The sequence below is a fragment of the Piliocolobus tephrosceles genome, chromosome 16 (genome assembly GCF_002776525.5).
Source record: "Piliocolobus tephrosceles isolate RC106 chromosome 16, ASM277652v3, whole genome shotgun sequence".
In the NCBI taxonomy this organism is placed as follows: domain Eukaryota; kingdom Metazoa; phylum Chordata; class Mammalia; order Primates; family Cercopithecidae; genus Piliocolobus; species Piliocolobus tephrosceles.
The window spans coordinates 67948747-67966868 of NC_045449.1; the positions used below are offsets into that span (position 1 = coordinate 67948747).

At 52.9% G+C, this 18122-nt stretch overlaps 1 protein-coding gene across 1 annotated transcript in view; it reads left to right on the top strand.

Annotated features, from left to right (window-relative positions):
* The window catches only part of DNAI2 (dynein axonemal intermediate chain 2), a 45612-nt gene extending 38625 nt beyond the window's left edge, over nt 1-6987 (top strand). The window contains exons 8-11 of the mRNA XM_026456773.1: nt 1477-1612; nt 2243-2389; nt 4268-4495; nt 6705-6987. Coding sequence (XP_026312558.1) covers nt 1477-1612; nt 2243-2389; nt 4268-4495; nt 6705-6800 — 607 coding nt within the window. The 3' untranslated portion in view covers nt 6801-6987. The remainder of the gene's footprint in view (nt 1-1476; nt 1613-2242; nt 2390-4267; nt 4496-6704) is intronic.
* The last annotated feature ends 11135 nt before the right edge of the window (nt 6988-18122 follow it).

Sequence of the window (18122 nt, forward strand, 5' to 3'; positions counted from 1 at the left end):
ACCGCGTCTGGCCTTTTTTTTTTTTTAAGTGAAGTCTCTTTGTTGCCCAGGCTGGAGAGCAGTGGCACGATCTTGGCTCACTGCAACCTTCACCTCCCGGGTTCAAGCAATTCTCCTGCCTCAGCCCCCTGAGTATCTGGGATTACAGGCCCCCACCACCACCCCTGGATAATTTTTGTATTTTCAGTAGAAGTGGGGTTCCACCATGTTGGCCAGGCCGATCTCGAACTCCTGACCTCAGGTGATCCACCGTCCTCAACCTCCCAAAGTCCTGGGATTACAGGCATGAGCCACCGCCCCCAGCCCAGATCCTTTCTTTTGTCTTGATCATTTCTCCCACTGTGGCCTACCGGTCAACACACTCAGTTGCAAAGGTGACTGGGAAATGTAGTCTCTGCCTTGCCCACCAGGGGCCCAGCTACGACTATACTGCAATGCAGGAAGGGAGAAGAGGTCTGGGTGAAAATCTGAAGACTCCACTGTGTGTGCACGTGTGTGTATCTCTTTTTAAAAAAATGTTCCATTTTTACTGAAGAAATTCTTGAGAATCCACATGAAACAAAGTAGGAAACGGCACTCTCCTCATCTCAGTAGCAGCAGCTTTTCTGGGCATGTCGTTCCTCTGACTCCCATCCGTGAGTCCCAGGGCTGGGACCAGGTACAGCAACACGTGCCTGCAGCCTGGAGTTAGCAGCAGAGAAATGCCAGCGGCCAGCCCGAGGGAAGGGCTGTGCTCAGAGCCCTTTATTTATTTTATTTGAGACGGGGTCGCACTCTGTTGCCCAGGCTGGAGTACAGTGGCACAAGCATGGCTCACTGCAGCCGCGACTTCCTGGGCTCAAGCGATTCTCCGATTTTAGCCTCCTGAGGAGCTGGGACCACAGGTGCTCGCCACCACACCCAGCTAATTTTTTTATTTTTTGTAGAGACAGGGTCTTGCCGTGTTGCCCAGGCTGGTCTCAAAATCCTGGCTCAAGAGATCTTCCTGCCTTGGCCTCTCAAAGTGCCGGGATTACAGGCATGAGCCACTGCACGTGACCAGCCCAGAACCCTTTAAAGAGCAGCCTGTCAGACACCTGAGGTCAGGAGTTCGAGACCAGTGTGGCCAACATGGTGAAACCCCATCTCTCCTAAAAATAAAAAAATTAGCTGGGTGTGGTGACAGGCACCTGTAATCCCAGTTACTCAGGAGGCTGAGGCAGGAGAATTGCTTGAACCCAGGAGGCGGAGGTTGCAGTGAGCCGAGATCGCACCACTGCACTCCAGCCTGAGCAACAGAGCAAGACTCTGTCTCAAAAAAAAGGCAACCTGTGAGCTGTGGGTGAGTGAGGTCAGCACAGCTAGAAGTCAGACACAAGGAAGAACTTCCTGCCTAGCAAGACTCTGATACCCTGGAGCCCAGAAGGGACCAAATGAGCCGAGCTGTGGCTCAGAAGCCTCTGTCCCTCCAACCATGATGTGGGCTACCTCCCACAGGTACCACATGGCTTACCTCACTGATGCCGCGTGGAGCCCCGTGAGGCCGGCCGTTTTCTTTACCACCAAGATGGACGGAACCCTGGACATCTGGGACTTTGTGTTCAAGCAGTGCGACCCCGCCCTCAGCCTGAAGGTCACGCGCATATCCCTCCCCGTGCAACCAGGTCCTCAGGGAGCCAGGCCCCGGCATGGGTGTGAGTGTGGGGTACTGTGAGCACGTGTGCAGTGTGTGGCCAGGTACATTTGGGCCTCTGTGGGGGAGGCGTGTGCAGGCTGACTGCAGAGATTGCTTTGGAGTGCGTGCTCCTACAAAGGTTAAGGGGCCTGGGGGACTTGGCACCCTGGTGGCACAACAAAACCACCTGCGGGAAATTTAAAAAGAAACAAAAGCAGGTACCTGGCGTCTCCTGCCCACAGGCTGATTCCTTCAGAGCCCCTGGAGGTTGGCTGCTGGATCTTCCCCTTCATGTCAGGGTGGCCAGAGCTGAGCCCTGTTGGCTGGGGCCATGGAAGGGTGGGGGCGTTGGGGAACCACAGGGTGACTGTAAGGCAGAAGTGAAGGGGTGGGGCGGGAGATGAGGCAGGGAAGCCAGGGACCTTGACAGCCAGTCTCTGAGTTTGAACTTCATCCTGTGGGGCAGAGGCGTCCCTGAGGGTGTTTGAACAGAGCCAAGTGGCTGAGCCTCCCCAGGGGCCAATTAATCAGACACATGTAACTTTGCTTCTCTCTCCTCTACTTGGGTCTGCCTGGCCCCTTCCACAGGTGTGTGACGAGGCCCTCTTCTGCCTCCGGGTGCAGGACAATGGATGTCTCATCGCCTGCGGCTCCCAGCTGGGGACAACCACCCTGCTGGAGGTCTCGCCTGGGCTCTCTACCCTCCAGAGGAATGAGAAGAACGTAGCCTCTTCCGTAAGCACCTCATGCCTGGGGAGAACCCCTCCAGCACGTCCTGACCTGGCCCCACCGCAAAGCAGGCTAGTCAGAAAAATAGATGGTCCCTCCCTCCCATCCCCTAGGACATGCGTGCACATTTCTGGGGAGGCAGTGCGATGTGCTGACACGGGCTCCATAAATAGGTGTTGGCGTGTCCATTTGCCCTTGCTCAACTGCTGGGCAGGTAAGTGGGCTTCAGTAAGTCACTTCACTCTTTAGGATTCAGTTTTTTACCTGTAAATCAAAGAGGTTTGACTTGGTCAGTTTGTCTAGTTTCAGATCACTTTTTTTTTTTTTTTTTTTTTTTGGTAGAACCTTTCAAATGAAGGCTTAGTATTTTATTGTATTATACTGTATTTTAATTTAATTTAATTATTTTTATTTATTTATTTTTGAGACGAAGTCATGCTCTGTTGCCTAGGCTATAGTGCAATGGTGAGATCTCGGCTCACTGCAATCTCTGTTTCTCAGGTTCAAGTGTTTCCTCTGCCTCTGCCTCCTGAGTAGCTGGGATCACAGGTGCACACCACCACGCCCAGCTAATTTTTGTATTTTTAGTAGAGACAGGGTCTCACCATGTTGGCCAGGCTGTTCTGGAACTCCTGGCCTCAAGATGATCTGACCACCTTGGCCTCCAAAATTGCTGGCATGAGCCACGGTGGCTGACCTAATTATTTTATATTATTTATTTTTTATTGTATCTATTTATTTTATTTTATTTTATTTTGAGACAGGGTCTTGCTTTGTTGCCCAGGCTGGAGTGCAGTGTTACAATCATGGCCCACTCAAGCCTTCACCCCCCAGGCTGAATTGGTCCTCTCACCTCAGCCTACCTAGTAGCTGGGACCACAGGCATGTACCACCATGCCTGGCTCATTTTTTAATTTTTGTAGAGACAGGGTCTCCCTATGTTGCCCGGGCTGTTCTCAAACTCCAGGGCTCAAGCAATCTTCCCACCTCAGCCTCCCAAACTGCTGGGATTATAGGTGTGAGCCACTGCGCCTGGCCTGAAGGCTTAGTAGAATGCCAACAGAGAAGCCAGATGGAAGGGAGCTTGAAGAGGGGGACTGAGATCCATTCCTACATCCCTTCCCCAGTGAGCAGCCCTGTAGGCAACTCCCCAGAACCATGGGGAACACTGTGGAATTGAAAACCCCTAGTGCTAGGGCCAGGTACAGTGGCTCACGCCTGTAATCCCGGCACTTTGGGAGGCCGAGGTGGGAGGATCACCTGAGGTCGGGAGTTTGAGACCAGCCTGACCAACATGGAGAAACCCCGTCTCTACTGAAAATACAAAATTAGCCGGGTGTGGTGACGCATGCCTGTAATCCCAGCTACTCTGGAGGCTGATGCAGGAGAATTGCTTGAACCCAGGAGGCGGAGGTTGCAGTGAGCCGAGATCGCGCCATTGTACTCCAGCATGGGCAACAAGAGTGAAACTCCCTCCCAAAAACAAAACAAAACAAAACAAAAAAGGAAAACCCCTGTGCTGAGGCTGGGAGAGCCTCCTGGCTCTGCCTGAGACTGGGATCTCACTATTGAGCTGGTCCTTGTTGGGCCAAGGCTGCCGTATTTCATAGCCCCAAAGGGCGCTCTTCCGTCTGTGGTCCTGCAACTCCACGCTCCTTGGCATTGAGTAACTCAGCATCCCTGCTGCAGCCTTCCAACCCCAATATTCAGCCCTCCTTCCTTGACACCAGCCCTGGGTACAGACCTCTACAGTACAGGACTACAGTACAGTACAGTACAGGAGAGCGAGGAGAGCTCAGCAGAAGCCCCACCTGGCCCCTGCACTGGAGTCGCTTGCCGTCCCGCCCTCTCCCCACCCAGCTCTCTCTGTCCCTGTGTACGCAGATGTTTGAGCGTGAGACCCGGCGAGAGAAGATCCTGGAGGCCAGGCACCGGGAGATGCGGCTGAAGGAGAAGGGCAAGGCGGAGGGCAGGGACGAGGAGCAGACGGACGAGGATCTGGCCATAGACCTGGAGGCGCTGGTCAGCAAGGCTGAGGAGGAGTTCTTCAACATCATCTTCGCAGAGCTGAAGAAGAAGGAGGCAGACGCCATAAAGCTGATGCCAATGCCTGTAAGGGCCTGGACAGGGGTTGGGTGGGTTGGGGACTGGGCGGGAGACATGGCACTTGGGTTCTGCTTCTGCTTGCTGACTTCCTGGGTGACCTCGAGCAAGTAGCCTTACCTGCTGGACCTTAATTTATTCACCTGGCGAATGGGAAGAATCATTCCCTTCCTTCCAAAGAATATTAAGTCTCCAAACAGACTTCAGGTTCCTAACAGGCAGGAACCATACTCCATGCCTCCTGGTATCCTCCCTCCTCCCAGAGAGGGCATATCTTGAACATGCGTGTTGAGTGACTGAACGAGGGAACGTGTGTTGAGTGACTGAACAAGGGTCCTAGAGGTAAGTGAGCTGTCAGAGAGGAATGGACCTTGAGACCTCTGGAGGGAAGGGCTGTGACATGAGCGGTGTGCACGTCATGCTGGCTTACCCAGATTTGGTGTCAGGAGTGTGACCTGTGGTCAGCTCATCTGCCCACGGCCCCAGCTCTAAAGCACTTTCTAGCTGTATCACCTGAGCTGGTCACTTCACTTCTTGCTTCCTTCATTTCCATCTGGAAAATGAGGAGATGTTGCTATAAAGATGGTGTCTGGTCACCTTTCAGGCTCTCTTTTGTACCAGTAGAGAGAGGAAGAAAAGACATTGTCTGTCTGGGTCACCTCCTTTGGGACCCACAGATAAGATGCCAAGGTATGAAAGAACTAAAGAGCAGTGTGGAAAGGAAAAGAAACAGTGGGTATATGCCAGGATTTATCCTTATAGGCAAGACTGGCTGCAGACTTGGGGATTGGGGGCACTGCAAAATGAAAATGTGAGGGCCCTCGTTTAAAAAGTACTAAGAATTTTAAAATGGTGACAATAGAGCATTAAACCAAGTGTGGGCCCTGCTGAGACAGGGTCCAGTGTATCTGCACAGAGCACTCACCCATGACGCCTGCTCGCAAGAAGAGCTGTATGGCAAGTTCTTGGTCCCTGGTAGAGTGGACAGAGCGAAGGATGGCACATGAGCACACAGAGAAGATAATTGGTTCCACCTTGTGACTTCTTTCCTCTTCTGCCTCCCTCCCCCTTGCTCTAAAGTTGTGATTTCCACAGGTGCATTTTGCATTTGAGGGTACTTGGTTATGAGATGTTTTCTTCTCACACTGGGTAATACAGGTGGGGCAGAGAGCTCCCTCCACTTCTGGTGGAGGCAAAACTAGAATCCTGGATTCTGATGCCTTGTCCAGGGCTCCTCCCACTCACCACTCCTGGCCTGTACAGCCCTGTGGAAAGCAAAGATGACACTGGCCACCTTTTACAATGCAATGGTGGCTGGCAGGCACCATGCTTGGTGACATAAATCCCAAAAGGTGCGTCTCACCATGGCTTGAACATTCTACATGAAGAAGTTGAGCCTTGGAAGGGGTTCAGGTTCATAGAACTTGGCCCCTTCCTCCTCCTGCCTGCCACAGACTTCCTGTCTCTCTCTTCGTCTGCAGCTGGCCCAAAACACTGGTGGTCACAAAGTGCCATGTGATACTGAAGCCATTTTACATAGGCTGGGTCCTTATGCCCACTATTTCTTTTTTTTTTTTTTTTTTTTATTTTGAGGCGGAGTCTCGCTCTGTCGCCCGGACTGGGGTGCAGTGGCCGGATCTCAGCTCACTGCAAGCTCTGCCTCCCAGGTTTATGCCATTCTCCTGCCTCAGCCTCCGGAGTAGCTGGGACTACAGGCGCCCGCCACCTCGCCCGGCTAGTTTTTGTATTTTTAGTAGAGACGGGGTTTCACCGTGTTAGCCAGGATGGTCTCGATCTCCTGACCTCGTGATCCGCCCGTCTCGGCCTCCCAAAGTGCTGGGATTACAGGCTTGAGCCACCGCGCCCGGCCCATGCCCACTATTTCTAATCCTGGCCACAGTCCTGCAAGGTGTCCTGTCCTCTCTATGGATGAGGGAGCCAAGGAGACTTGGAGGAGCTAGCCCAAGACCTCCCAGTCTGCACATGGCAGAAGCCAGGCGTGTACACAAGTCTACCAGATTCTCCCAGCTCTGCCCATCTTCTGCACCGGCTGGACCCTCGCCAGCCACAGAGCTGGCACCACAGGTTCCAGAGTGCTCAGCGACCCAGGCTTCAGCCATTTGGCTGCTTTGGGCCTCGTGGGGTTCACATCCCAGGGGAGTGGGGAAGGCCTGCCCCCCACCAACACCAACACTTCTGTGCTGTCTTTCCCCTGCAGCAGCAACCAAGTCTAGAGGAAGACCAGGCAGTGGAGGATGGAGAGGAAGCAGCGGGGGAAGGAAAGAGTAAAGAAGTGGAAGAAGACTTAGCCTAGAAATCAGCCTTCGACTACAGCGCTGTCCCTAATGCCTTCCTTTCCCACCTCTTGGTATTGCCCTGCTCTCACAAGTGGGGGGCTGAGCTCCCCCTTAAAGCAGCACTGGGTGGTGGGTGGGGAGCATCGGGCCCTGACTCCCACCCCTACAAATCACTAGCAGCCCCCACTGACTCACTGGGCACTGAGTCCTGAGCCACCCCTTGGAGGGAGGGAAGGGGCAGGGCTTGTCCCGGAGCTGGCTGCCCCCTTGTCTCAGCCGTCCTGAGCCCACCCCAAGGCCGAGGCCGCCTTAGTCCTGGCCCTGGATGTTGCCTGGGATTCAGCTTCTCATAGGCTCCCCAGCAATCATTTTTGTTTGTAATCCTGCAGACCCTCAACCAGACTTGCATGGCCATGGCAGGGCCTCAGGAAGACCCTCGGGAGCGGGGAAGGGTTTCTCCTCCATGATCGACCCTCCTCGTCCACCTACAGATCAGGAACAGAAAGTCTGTCCACTTTGAAAATGCCTTTCCAGGCAGTTCCCTGACCATCTGGACACATTGCCACGACAGGAGCCTCCAAGTGTGTGGCAGGGGACAGGCGGGACGAGCTTGGCTATTCTGCTGCCACTGAATGCGTTCTGTTATCCTAATTCTTGTAAAATTAAATGAATCATAACAATGCCATGAGTTAGTATGTGTGATGCATCCCGCACCCAGAGCCTTTGACATTAACTTGCGTAATTCATTCACGACATCCCTGGAACTGTGTGCTCCTATCATCTTTACGCTATACAGGAGGCTCCAGGAGAGGTACAGGGACATGCCCAAGTCTCAGAACTTGTGACGGGGCACAGCAGGAACGGGAGCCCGGGCAGCTCACTCCTGACCCTGCCCACAGTCATCAACTGTGGGCCAGAGGCTGCGCAGGCCTCTCGGGGACTCCAGGGTGGGAAGTGGGCTGCCCTGGGGGTGCCCTGAAACCACAGCTCAACAGAGCAGTCATTGACCATTACCAGAGACATCAGGAGGTCAAGAGGGCACCTCAGTGCCAGCCTTGCATGAGGGACAATGCCCTGACCATCATCATCCTGATGGCAGGATGGCAGGTGACCTTGGCAGGGACCCAAAGTGCCCTTGAAAAATGCCCGTGTTGGTCAGGTGTCGTGGCTCACGCCTGTAACCTGAGCACTTTGGGAGGCCAAGACAGGAGGATCACTTGAGCCCAGGAGTCAAGGAGGATCACTCGAGACCAGCTTGGACAGCATAGTGAGACCCCCATCTCTAATTTAGAAAAAGAAAGAAAAATGCCCACGTTAAGAATCTCCTTGGCTGGGTGCAGTGGCTCACACCTGTAATCCCAGTACTTTGGGAGGCCAAAGTGGGAGGATCACTTAAGCCCAGGAGTTCGAAACCAGCGTGGGCAACATGGGGAAACCCCATCTCTATAAAAAATACAAAAATTAGCCTGGTGTGGTGGCGCACCCCTGTAATTTCAGCTACTCAGGAGGCTGAGGTGGGAAGATCACTTGAGCCCAGGAGCTCGAGACTACAGTGAGCTACGATTGCACCACTGCTCTCCAGCCTGGGCAACGGAGCAAGGCCTTGTCTTGAAAATAAAATAAAATGGCCGGGCGTGGTGGCTCACGCCTGTAATCCCAGGACTTTGGGAGGCTGAGGCGAGTGGATCCTGAGGTCAGAAGTTCAAGACTAGCTTGGCCAAAATGATGAAACCCCATCTCTACTAAAAATACGAAAAAAAATTAGCCAGGCTTAATGGCGCACGCCTGTAGTCCCAGCTACTCGGGAGGCTGAGGCAGAAGATCGCTTGAACCTGGGAGGCAGAGGCTGCAGTGAGCTGAGGTCACGCCATTGCACTCCAGCCTGGGCTATAAGAGCGAAGCTCCATCTCAAAAATAAAAAAATAAAATAATCTCCTTGAGAAGGGACCGACGGCCAGCTGCCTCTCATACCCAAAGAGAAAAATTGAGTTGTCGACTGTGGTTAACCTTGATAAAAACAATCTCAGGTTACACTGAGTGCTTGTTCTTCACAAGCGGCCCAGGAGTGATCTCACTATCTTCAATCCGCACATTATGGATGTGGCAGGCGAGACAGAGACAGGGGGTAACTTGCTGAGTCTAATGGGAGTGGGTGGCAGAGCTCAGACCTCAGCCCAGAGTCCCAGCCCTACAGCTTACACCATGCACACTGCACTCCCAGGACCCTGGTAAGAGTAGTGGGCTGGGCCATTTCCGCTTCCTGTCATTCCAGCATCAGACAGAGGGGGCCACGAGGGGCCAGCAGGCCCCTCATTGCGCGGGGACACACAGAGCCCCAGGGCTGTCCTCAGGAGCGCCCTACTTAGAGCAGCGATTCTCTACTGAGGAAGATTTTGCCCCCAACAGGACATCTGTCAGTGTCTGGGGACAACTGGTGAGGGGAGTGCTCCTGGCACTGAGTGGGTAGAGACAGGGACCCTGTTCAGCATCCTGCATTTTAGACAGTGGAGTCATGGTGGAGAGGCCCAATTTAGAGAAAAATCAACCCAAGTGGAGTGTCCCAAGAGAAAGTACGGGCTCTGCACACGCTAACCTGAGCACACTGAAGGCCCCTGTAAGAGACTGGCACCATGAGCTCGAACGCAGAGTAGGACCTTCTTTCGCTGAACTGGAATTTTGGTCCTTGGTTTGTGCCTGCAAAAGGAGGCCGCCTGCTGGAGTCAGCAGGTCCCTCGTGGGTGCAGAGAATGCCACCGGGCAAGCACAACATTTGAAGAGGCATTTGAGGAGCGGCTATAGAAGCGGAGAAGAGAGCCCCGCAGATGGCACACGGCAAAGGGCAGCACGAGCTCAGTGGGTGCGGTGTCAACGCTGCCAACCCGCACGAGGACCTTCACTGACCTCCCATGCTGGCCTCACCAGGAATCTGTAGGAGGCAAAGGTGACTGCTGGCCTGACGCAGTGGCTCACACATGTGACCTCAGTACTTTGGGAGGCCAAGGAAGGAGGATCACTTGAGCCCAGGAGTTCAAGACCAGCCTGGGCAAACTAAGGAGACCTCATCTTTATCATATACATGTATATTATTATTATACATATCATACATATTATACAGATATATTATTATATATAAAATATTATAATATAAATATATACATTTTTTTGCGACAGTTTCCCTCTTGTTGTTCAGGCTGCAGTGCAATGGCACTATCTCAGCTCACTGCAACCTCCGCCTCCCAGGTTCAAGCAATTCTCCCGCCTCAGCCTCTCAAGTAGCTGGAACTGCAGGTGCCCGCCACCACGCCTGGCTAATTTTGTATTATTAGTAGAGACAGGGTTTCACCATGTTGGCCGGGCTGGTCTCAAACTTCTAACCTCAAGTGATCCACCCGCCTCGGCCTCCCAAAGTGCAGGGATTACAGGCGTGAGCCGCCGTACTCCGCCTATTAAAAATGTTTTTAAGTGACTACTGATGGCCTACCAGGGTCAGCATCCAGAGACCCCCGGGCAGCCTCTCTGTGTGCTGAGGTCCTGGGGGAGCCTGCAGCACTGGTGGCAAGTGTAGATAGAGGCAGTGTTTTCACGGCGTTTCCAGGCAGGAAGTCTGAAGCCAGCTCGGGAGCTTGCCGTCTGGGTAATGTTGCCTACACTCCAGACTCAGGCCCCGCCTCCCAGAGCCTGTATACCAGTGGGAGGCAGGGAAAGCTGATAGATAGGCAGATACCTACAGAACGACAGTTGTGCAAAGTACATGTTAAGCATGAGTACAGGGTGCCGTGAGAGAGATAACAGGAAGAACTAACCTAGACTCTAGAGAAGAAGGAGCTGGCCAGGAGGCCTCCCTGAGAAAGGGACAATCAGCTGAGACCTTAAGAACAAGCATGAGGCAGAGATGTGTGTATACATGCGAGCACATCTGTGTGCATGTGTGATGACGTGCACATCTGTGTGGAGGAGCACCCCAGACACGGCAGCTGCACACACAACTCCGGAAGGAGGAAAGAAGCCGGTGCTGCTCTGTTTGACCAACAGGGAGTCATCAGTGTGGCTGAAGTGAGTAAAGGCTAGAGCCTGGAACCAGCCAGGGACAGCAAGAGTCCGCTGGGGCAGGGCTTGATGTCAAGGATTTTAACCATGCTCCAAAGATCACTGAGAAGCAGGGGTGTGGTTTGATGAAGCATTTGCTGGTGGAGGAAGGCCTGAAGGGAGGAACCTGAGGGCTGGTTGGGAGCACACTGTGGTGTCAGGCAAAAGAGATGGCAGCTTGGAGTGGAGTGATGGTCACGGAATTACTTACCTCTCTGCACCTCTGCTATCTACCTTCAGGAATATTTGGACGAGTAAATGAAATAACACATGAGCCACTGGATTCAAACGAAGTGCTCAATAAATGTCTATCACCTCCCTCACTTAGAAGCATCTGACGACCACCTGGGACAGCCCTCATGGCCGGTGGCAAGTTCTAGGTTAGTACAGGAGCTACTAGAATGACTTGTGAATTTGTTTATTGGGGTCCTTTCAGCATCTGCACCCCAACTTTGGAAGAAGATGCTGGGGTTTCAGAGAAAAGTCCTCAGTCCATGCTTTATTTTCCCAATAACTCTCTTCCATTTCACCTCCCGCGTCGTAGCTCCAGGAGCCAAGCCTGTGAGTAGCCATGCCCAGAACACGAGGAGGTGGGACTTTGCCCAGGCTGCCCCAGAGCTCTAGAGGGCCAACGGGCTTTAGAAAGTGCTCAGGGCTTATCAAAACCAGTGGCTTCCAACTGCAGGTGGGTTCGGGGGGAGATAGAGAACGTCATATATCTCCGATTGAAAATATCAGGCTGGGCACAGTGGCTCACGACTATAATCCTAACACTTTGGGAAGCTGCGGTGGGCGGATCACCTGAGGTCAGGAGTTTGAGACCAACCTGGCCAATATGGTGAAACCCTGTCTATACTGAAAATACAAAAATTAGCTGGCCATGATGGCACATGCCTTTAATCCCAGATACTCGGGAGGCTGAGGCAGGAGAATCGCTTGAACCTGGAAGGCGGAGGTTGCAGTGAGCTGAGATTGCACCACTGCACTCCAGCCTGGGTGACAGAGCAAGACTCCGTCTCAAAAAAAAGAAGAAGAAGAAAGCAAATATCATGGCTACTTGGAGATGGTCACCAATGCCATCTACACTTGCTTTGGCAGCAATAGCTTTTTTATTAAGCCAGAGAGGTTTTGCCCATTGGAGGACTCACTTCAGGCAAGTCAATGAAGATTTCAATGAGCTCACAAAAGCCTGAGCCCAAGTAAGTTTTTAGTAACCTTCGACGTATGTGGTTTGACCACGAACAGCAGTTTCTCAACATCCCTGAGCCTTAGGACCCTCACAGGTAAACATGAGATTCTAGTGAAGATTAACTGTGACAACACAGATTCAGCACCTAACGTGACTACCGGCAGACTGCAGGTGCATGCTAAACCTTAGTTTCCTGGGCTGAGGTAAAGCTGAGGCTGTCTTTCTCTCTATTCTTTTTCTTTCTTTCTTTTCTTTCTTTCTCTCCTTCCTTCCTTCCTTCCTTCCTTCCTTCCTTCCTTCCTTCCTTCCTTTCCTTCCTTCCTTTCTATCTTTTCTTTTTTTTTTTTTCACGGTCTCGCTCTGTTGCCCAGGCTGGAGTGCAGCGGCACAATCATAATTGACTTGCAGCCTCAACCTCCTGAGCTCAAGTGATCCTCCCACCTCAGCCTCCCAAGTAGCTGGGACTAGAGTTGTGCGCCATCATGCCTGGCTTATTCATTCATTCATTCATTCATTCATTCATTCATTATTTTTAGAGACAGCATGGTGGTGGGAACAGGGGCGGCCTCCCCATGCTGCCCAGGCTAGTCTCAAACTCTGAGCTCAAAAGATCTTTCTGCCTCGGCCTCCCAAAGTGTTGGGATTATAAGCATGAGCCATCACATCTGACTTAAATCCCTTTTTTGATGCGATGTCAGCTGTTTGCAAGGATCTTAAATGTTTGCATGCGGGTCTAAATCAAACGCTATTGCTGTGTGTGGGCAGGTTCGCTCGAGTAGATTTTCTGTCATTCATTGACTAAACTCTCACTAGACACTGTACTGGAAATACCAAGTTAAGAGCCAGCTTGGCCGGAGGCGGGTGGCTCATGTCTGTAATCCTAGTACGTTGGGAGGCTGAGGCAGGCAGATCACTTGAGGCCAGGAGTTTGAGAGCAGCCTGGCCAACACAGTGAAACCCTGTCCCACTAACAATAGAAAAAATTAGCTGGGCATGGTGGCGCATGCCTGTAATTAGCTGGGATATGAGAATCACTTGAACCCAGGCGGCAGAGGTGGTAGTCAGCCAGGACAGTGCCACTGCATACCAGCCTGGGCGACAGAGCCAGCCCCTCAGCTGAGACAAATGGACTGATGGTTGTGATCTCCAGTGGTGAGTGCTGTTACAGAGAAGTATATAGAAAAAAGGACCTGGGCCGAGTGCCGTGGCTCATGCCTATAATTCCAACACTTTGGGAGGCTGAGGCGGGTGGATCTCTTGAGTTCAGGAGTTTGAGACCAGCCTGGACAACATGACGAAACCCCATCTCTATTAAAAATACAAATGTTAGCCAGCACGGTGGTGCCTTCCTGTAATTGCAGCTCCTTGGGTGGCAGAGGCATAAGAATTGCCTGAACCTGGGAGGCAGAGGTTGCAGTGAGCTGAGATCACACCACTGCACTACAGCCTGAGTGACAAAGCAAGACAGAGGACACAGAGAGGAAGAGTGGGGGGGAGAGAGAGAGAGACCTAATCCAGTGGGATTCAGGCTGTCACCCCTGTATTTGTCAGGACTCCTGGTCACATGTTTCAGAGACCCACGCTAGCTAAAGCCAAGAAAGAATATTTACTGGCTCAAGAAACTTGGAAGACCAGGGCTAACAGCTTCAGGTGTGGCTGCATCCAGCAACTCAGATGTTATCATTTGGTATCTCTCTGCACAGCTTCTTTCTTTGCCTCAGTTTTATGCACTTCTGCTTTAGTGAAGCTGCTTTCACTGGATAAGGGGTGGAATTAGATATGACCCCCCCCCCCCCCCCCCTCTTAGTCATCTCAGCCAGTAATCCCAAAGGCAGGAGAGAGCTCCTCCCTCCCAGTATAACAAAATTCCAGGGAAAGGCTCTGATTGGCCTAATGTGGGTCATAGCCCATCCCCTTGAACCAATCATTATGACCACGGCCAAGCCTGGGTTGCATGCCTTCTGCCATGGCTGGGAGTGGAACAGGATGCTGTGATGGGCTCCACCAGAATGACAAGGACTAGAGAAGAAGCAGTTCCCCCAAGGAAAGGGGAAGTGACACGTAAATTGAGCTTGGAAGAAGGAGTTAGCCAGATAGATAAGTGGAAACAGACTTCCAGGACAGAGCAGCAGGAACAAAGCCCAGGGAGGAGAGAAAAGCTGCTCATGCAGAGGACTACATGTGGTTGAGCATGGCCAGAGCAAGAGTGGTAGAAGTGGATGAGCCAAGAAGAAGCAGGGAAGGCTGCAACTACAGGCTAAAGGGCCACCCCAAACAGAAAGCAATGGGACACCATGGCAGGCAGGATTTCAGGTAAGGTCACGACACCCATCTGTCCTACAGCAGTGAGGGAATGGAGCCAAACTGGAGGCAAAGAAACCAGGGCAAGAGACCAGGCAGTGTGCATGGTAATCCAGTTGAGAAACTGTGAAGTCCCAGGCTGCAGGCAGCAGTGATGGGAGTGGAGAGGAGGGACAGGAACGGGTTCCAGGGCAGGACCAGGATGCAGAGCACATGGACTGAGCATACACCAAGTGCCTAGGTCTCTGCCCGAGCAAGGCTTACTTTGATTCCTGCTCTGTAAGGGCATAATGAGAGTTCCGTGGACTAGGAGAGGAGGGGTCTGATATAGAGGATGAAGAGAAATTTGACAGAAGTAAGCTGGAAAGGGTATACCAGGTTGGAGGACTGGCATGAGCAAAGGTCCCAGTGTAGGCCCTGGCTCTAGTATGTATTTGGAATAATAAGCAAGCAGTGAAGGTGAGGGGAAGGCCAAGCCCACAGAGCAGAATGAGTTTAAATGAAGCCGGGCAGGAGGCTGAAAAGAAGGTTGTGGAGAGTAGGGTGTCTGCCTTTACTTCTGTGTTAGAGAACACAGGATGTCTCTGCCTGTCAGATCTCTTCCCCTTTCAAAAGTGGGGCTGGGGCCAGGCACAGTGGCTCACACCTGTAATCCCAGCACTTTCGAAGGCCGAGGTGGGTGGATCACCTGAGGTCAGGAGTTCGAGACCATTGTGGCCAACATGGCGAAACCTCGTCTCTACTGAAAATGCAAAAATGAGTCGGGCACGGTGGTGGGCACCTGTAATCCCAGCTACTCAGGAGGCTGAGGCAGGAGAATCGCTTGAATCCGGGAGGCGGAGGTTACAGTGCACCAAGATTGCGTTACTGCACCCCAGCCTGAGTGAGAGCCAGACTCCGTCTCAAAAAAACAAAAAATACAAACACAAACAAACAAAAAAAAAACGGTGGGGCCAGGGTACAGCAAGAGGCCATGACATTGTCCAGGTGAAAGGGGGTAAAAACTGGAGCCCAGGGCTTGGCAAGAGACGATGAAGAGAAGAAACATTTGCAGATGTAGAACCTTCAGGAGTTGAATGTAGAAGATGAGAAAAAAGAGGCAGTAACAAGTGCCTTAAAGGGGTGGGTACAAAGGGGATAGTGGTTTAATTGACGAAACCCAGAAGTCAAGCAGAGGACACTGTTTGAGAACATAGCTGACTGTGATGAGTCTTTATGTAAGATGGGTGGGGATTTGTTGCTTAGAAGCTTCTTATTTATTTATTTATTCTTGAGGTGGAGTCTCACTCTGACACCCAGACTGGAGTACAATGGCACAATCTCAGCTCACCGCAACCTCTGTCACCGGGGCTCAAGTGATTCTCCTGCCTTGGCTTCCCAAGTAGGTGGGATTACAGGTGCCTGCCACCACGCCTGGCTAATTTTTGTATTTTTAGTAGAGATGGGGTTTGACCATTTGGACAGGCTGGTCTTGAACTCCTGTGATCTGCCCACCTTGGCCTCCCAAACTGCTGGGATTACAGGCATGAGCCACTGCACCCAGTCAAGAAGCTTATTTTTTTACCCATCAATTGCTATAGGCCCAGCGCGGTGGCTCACATTTGTAATCCCAGCACTTTGGGAGGCTGAGGCAGGAGGATCGCTTGAGCTCAGGAGTTCAAGACCCCGCCTCTACAACAATTTAGAAAAAAAAAAATGAGCCAGGCATGATGGCATGCACCTGTCGTCCCAGCTACTGTGAAGGCTGAGTTAGGAGAATCGCTTGAGCCCAGGAGGTTAAGGCTACAGTGAGCTGTGACTGCACCACTGCACTCCAGCCTGGGCTACAGAGTGAGACCTTGTCTTGAGGGTTGGGAAGGCAGAAGATAAAAAAGAGAGAGAGAGAGAAAGATCTTGTCAAACACACACACACACACACACACACACACACAAAACCACCCACAAAACCAAAAATCAAAACCAAAAATCACAATGGGCCATTCTGGATGGGATTGATGCATGTGGAGGAATAGAAAAGAAAAAGGAAAATAGCGATAGCTCAATTGACCAGGGGCCTCTTTGGCTGATCCAAATAGGTTCTTTTCAGGAGTCCAAAATGCAAGCACAACACACCCCTAAAACTTACCTGATTCTCTTTTGAGAGCTGAGATTGGAGGATTGCTTGAGTCCAGGAGTTCAAAATCAGCCTGGACAGCACAGTGAGATCCCTGTCTCTACAAAATATAAAAAGTTAGCCAGGCAAGGTGGTGTGCACCTGTAGTCTCAACTACTTGTGAGGCTGAGGCAGGAGGATCACTTGAGCCTGAGGGATCGAGGCTGCAGTGAGCCGTCCATGACTGAGCCATCCGTGATCGTGCCATTGTGCCTCTGCACTCCAGCCTGGGTGACAGAGTGAACCACTGTCTTAAAAACACAAAAGCAAAAAACCCGACCCTCTTCTTGTCACAGCATGTCCATTTGCAAACTGTCCGGCCTGAGGGGCAGCCTAGGCCAAAGAACAGGACAAAATCTGGGATCCTCTGCAGGAAAGTTTGGTTTCCACCAAGCTTTACCTGGTTTATCTATTTATTAAAGCCAAGGCTGACGACTGCTTCTTGCTGCTGTTTATTAATAACCATTCCCAACACAGGCTCCTCAGGGGCAGCCGGGGAAGCCAGTCCCAGGGCACAGGCTGGCATCACCCTCTGCCTCTGAGGGGCCCCAGGCAGTCTGAGGCAGCCCTGGGGACACGAGTGCTTCCTTTCCCAGCCCCTTCCCTGGAAAGTGAACCCCATCGTGGCTTCCTCTCCCAGTCTTGGGGCTGCCGGCCTCAGCTTCGGTGGCGGCAGAGGACACAGAGGATGGACATCAGAATCGGGAGGTGCTCCAACATCCTCCAGGAAACGGAGGCCCCAGGGAGGCAGGAAAAATCAGCTCCAGGTGGCTGGGCGAGTTGGAGGCAGAGCTGGGACACAAATCCTGTTTTCCCAGGGCCTCCTGAGGACAGGGACCCTTACCCTGTGTTCCCTGGGAGTGCAACCGTTGTTATTGTCGCCAAGAATGGAGGCGGTAGCGTCAGACCTAGACTTTCTTGCACAGTATTGTGGCTCTTCCAGCAGCAGGCAGGGAGCCAGCAGGGCACACGGACCCAGTCATCGTGACCTAGATTCTGGGTTCAGGGGTAGAGACTTGTTTGCTAGTGGGGTGCACTGAGTCAGGCTCTTCTGTAGCACGCCCTAGGTAATAGAGGTGCTCGCTCCATACCACTGGGCGGTGGCCTGAGCACAGGGACAACTTTTTACCACCTATGCCAATGCGCAGTGGGTGCAGACATCCACACCAGAGGCACCTGTGGCGATGCACGCGGCGCGCATGGAAACCTGAGGCTGCCAGCCGCCGCCCTGGAGACCCCAGAGACAGGCAGACGGGCGGGCGGCAGATGCGTGTGCCCCAAGGGGCAGCGTGGCAGGCGGGGCGCGCCCTAAAGGGCAGTGGCACGGGGTCGCGCCACGAGCCGAGGGGCGCTGGCGGGCGCGCAGGAGTTAGCGAACCGACGCAGAGGCGCCAGGCGGACGCACGGACACACCGGGGGCCGTAGGGCCGCACAGCCGGGCGCACATCGTCGAGCAGCGGCGCAGGCTCGGGGGCCTCCCGGGCGGAGGCGGCCAACTCTCGCCCTCAGCGCGGGGAGGGGCGGGCGCCGGGGGCGGGGCGGCGCCGTCCGGGCCCTCCCCCCGCCCCGCCTCCGGTCAGCGTCCTTGGCCGCTGGCGCGTTGTTGGTTTC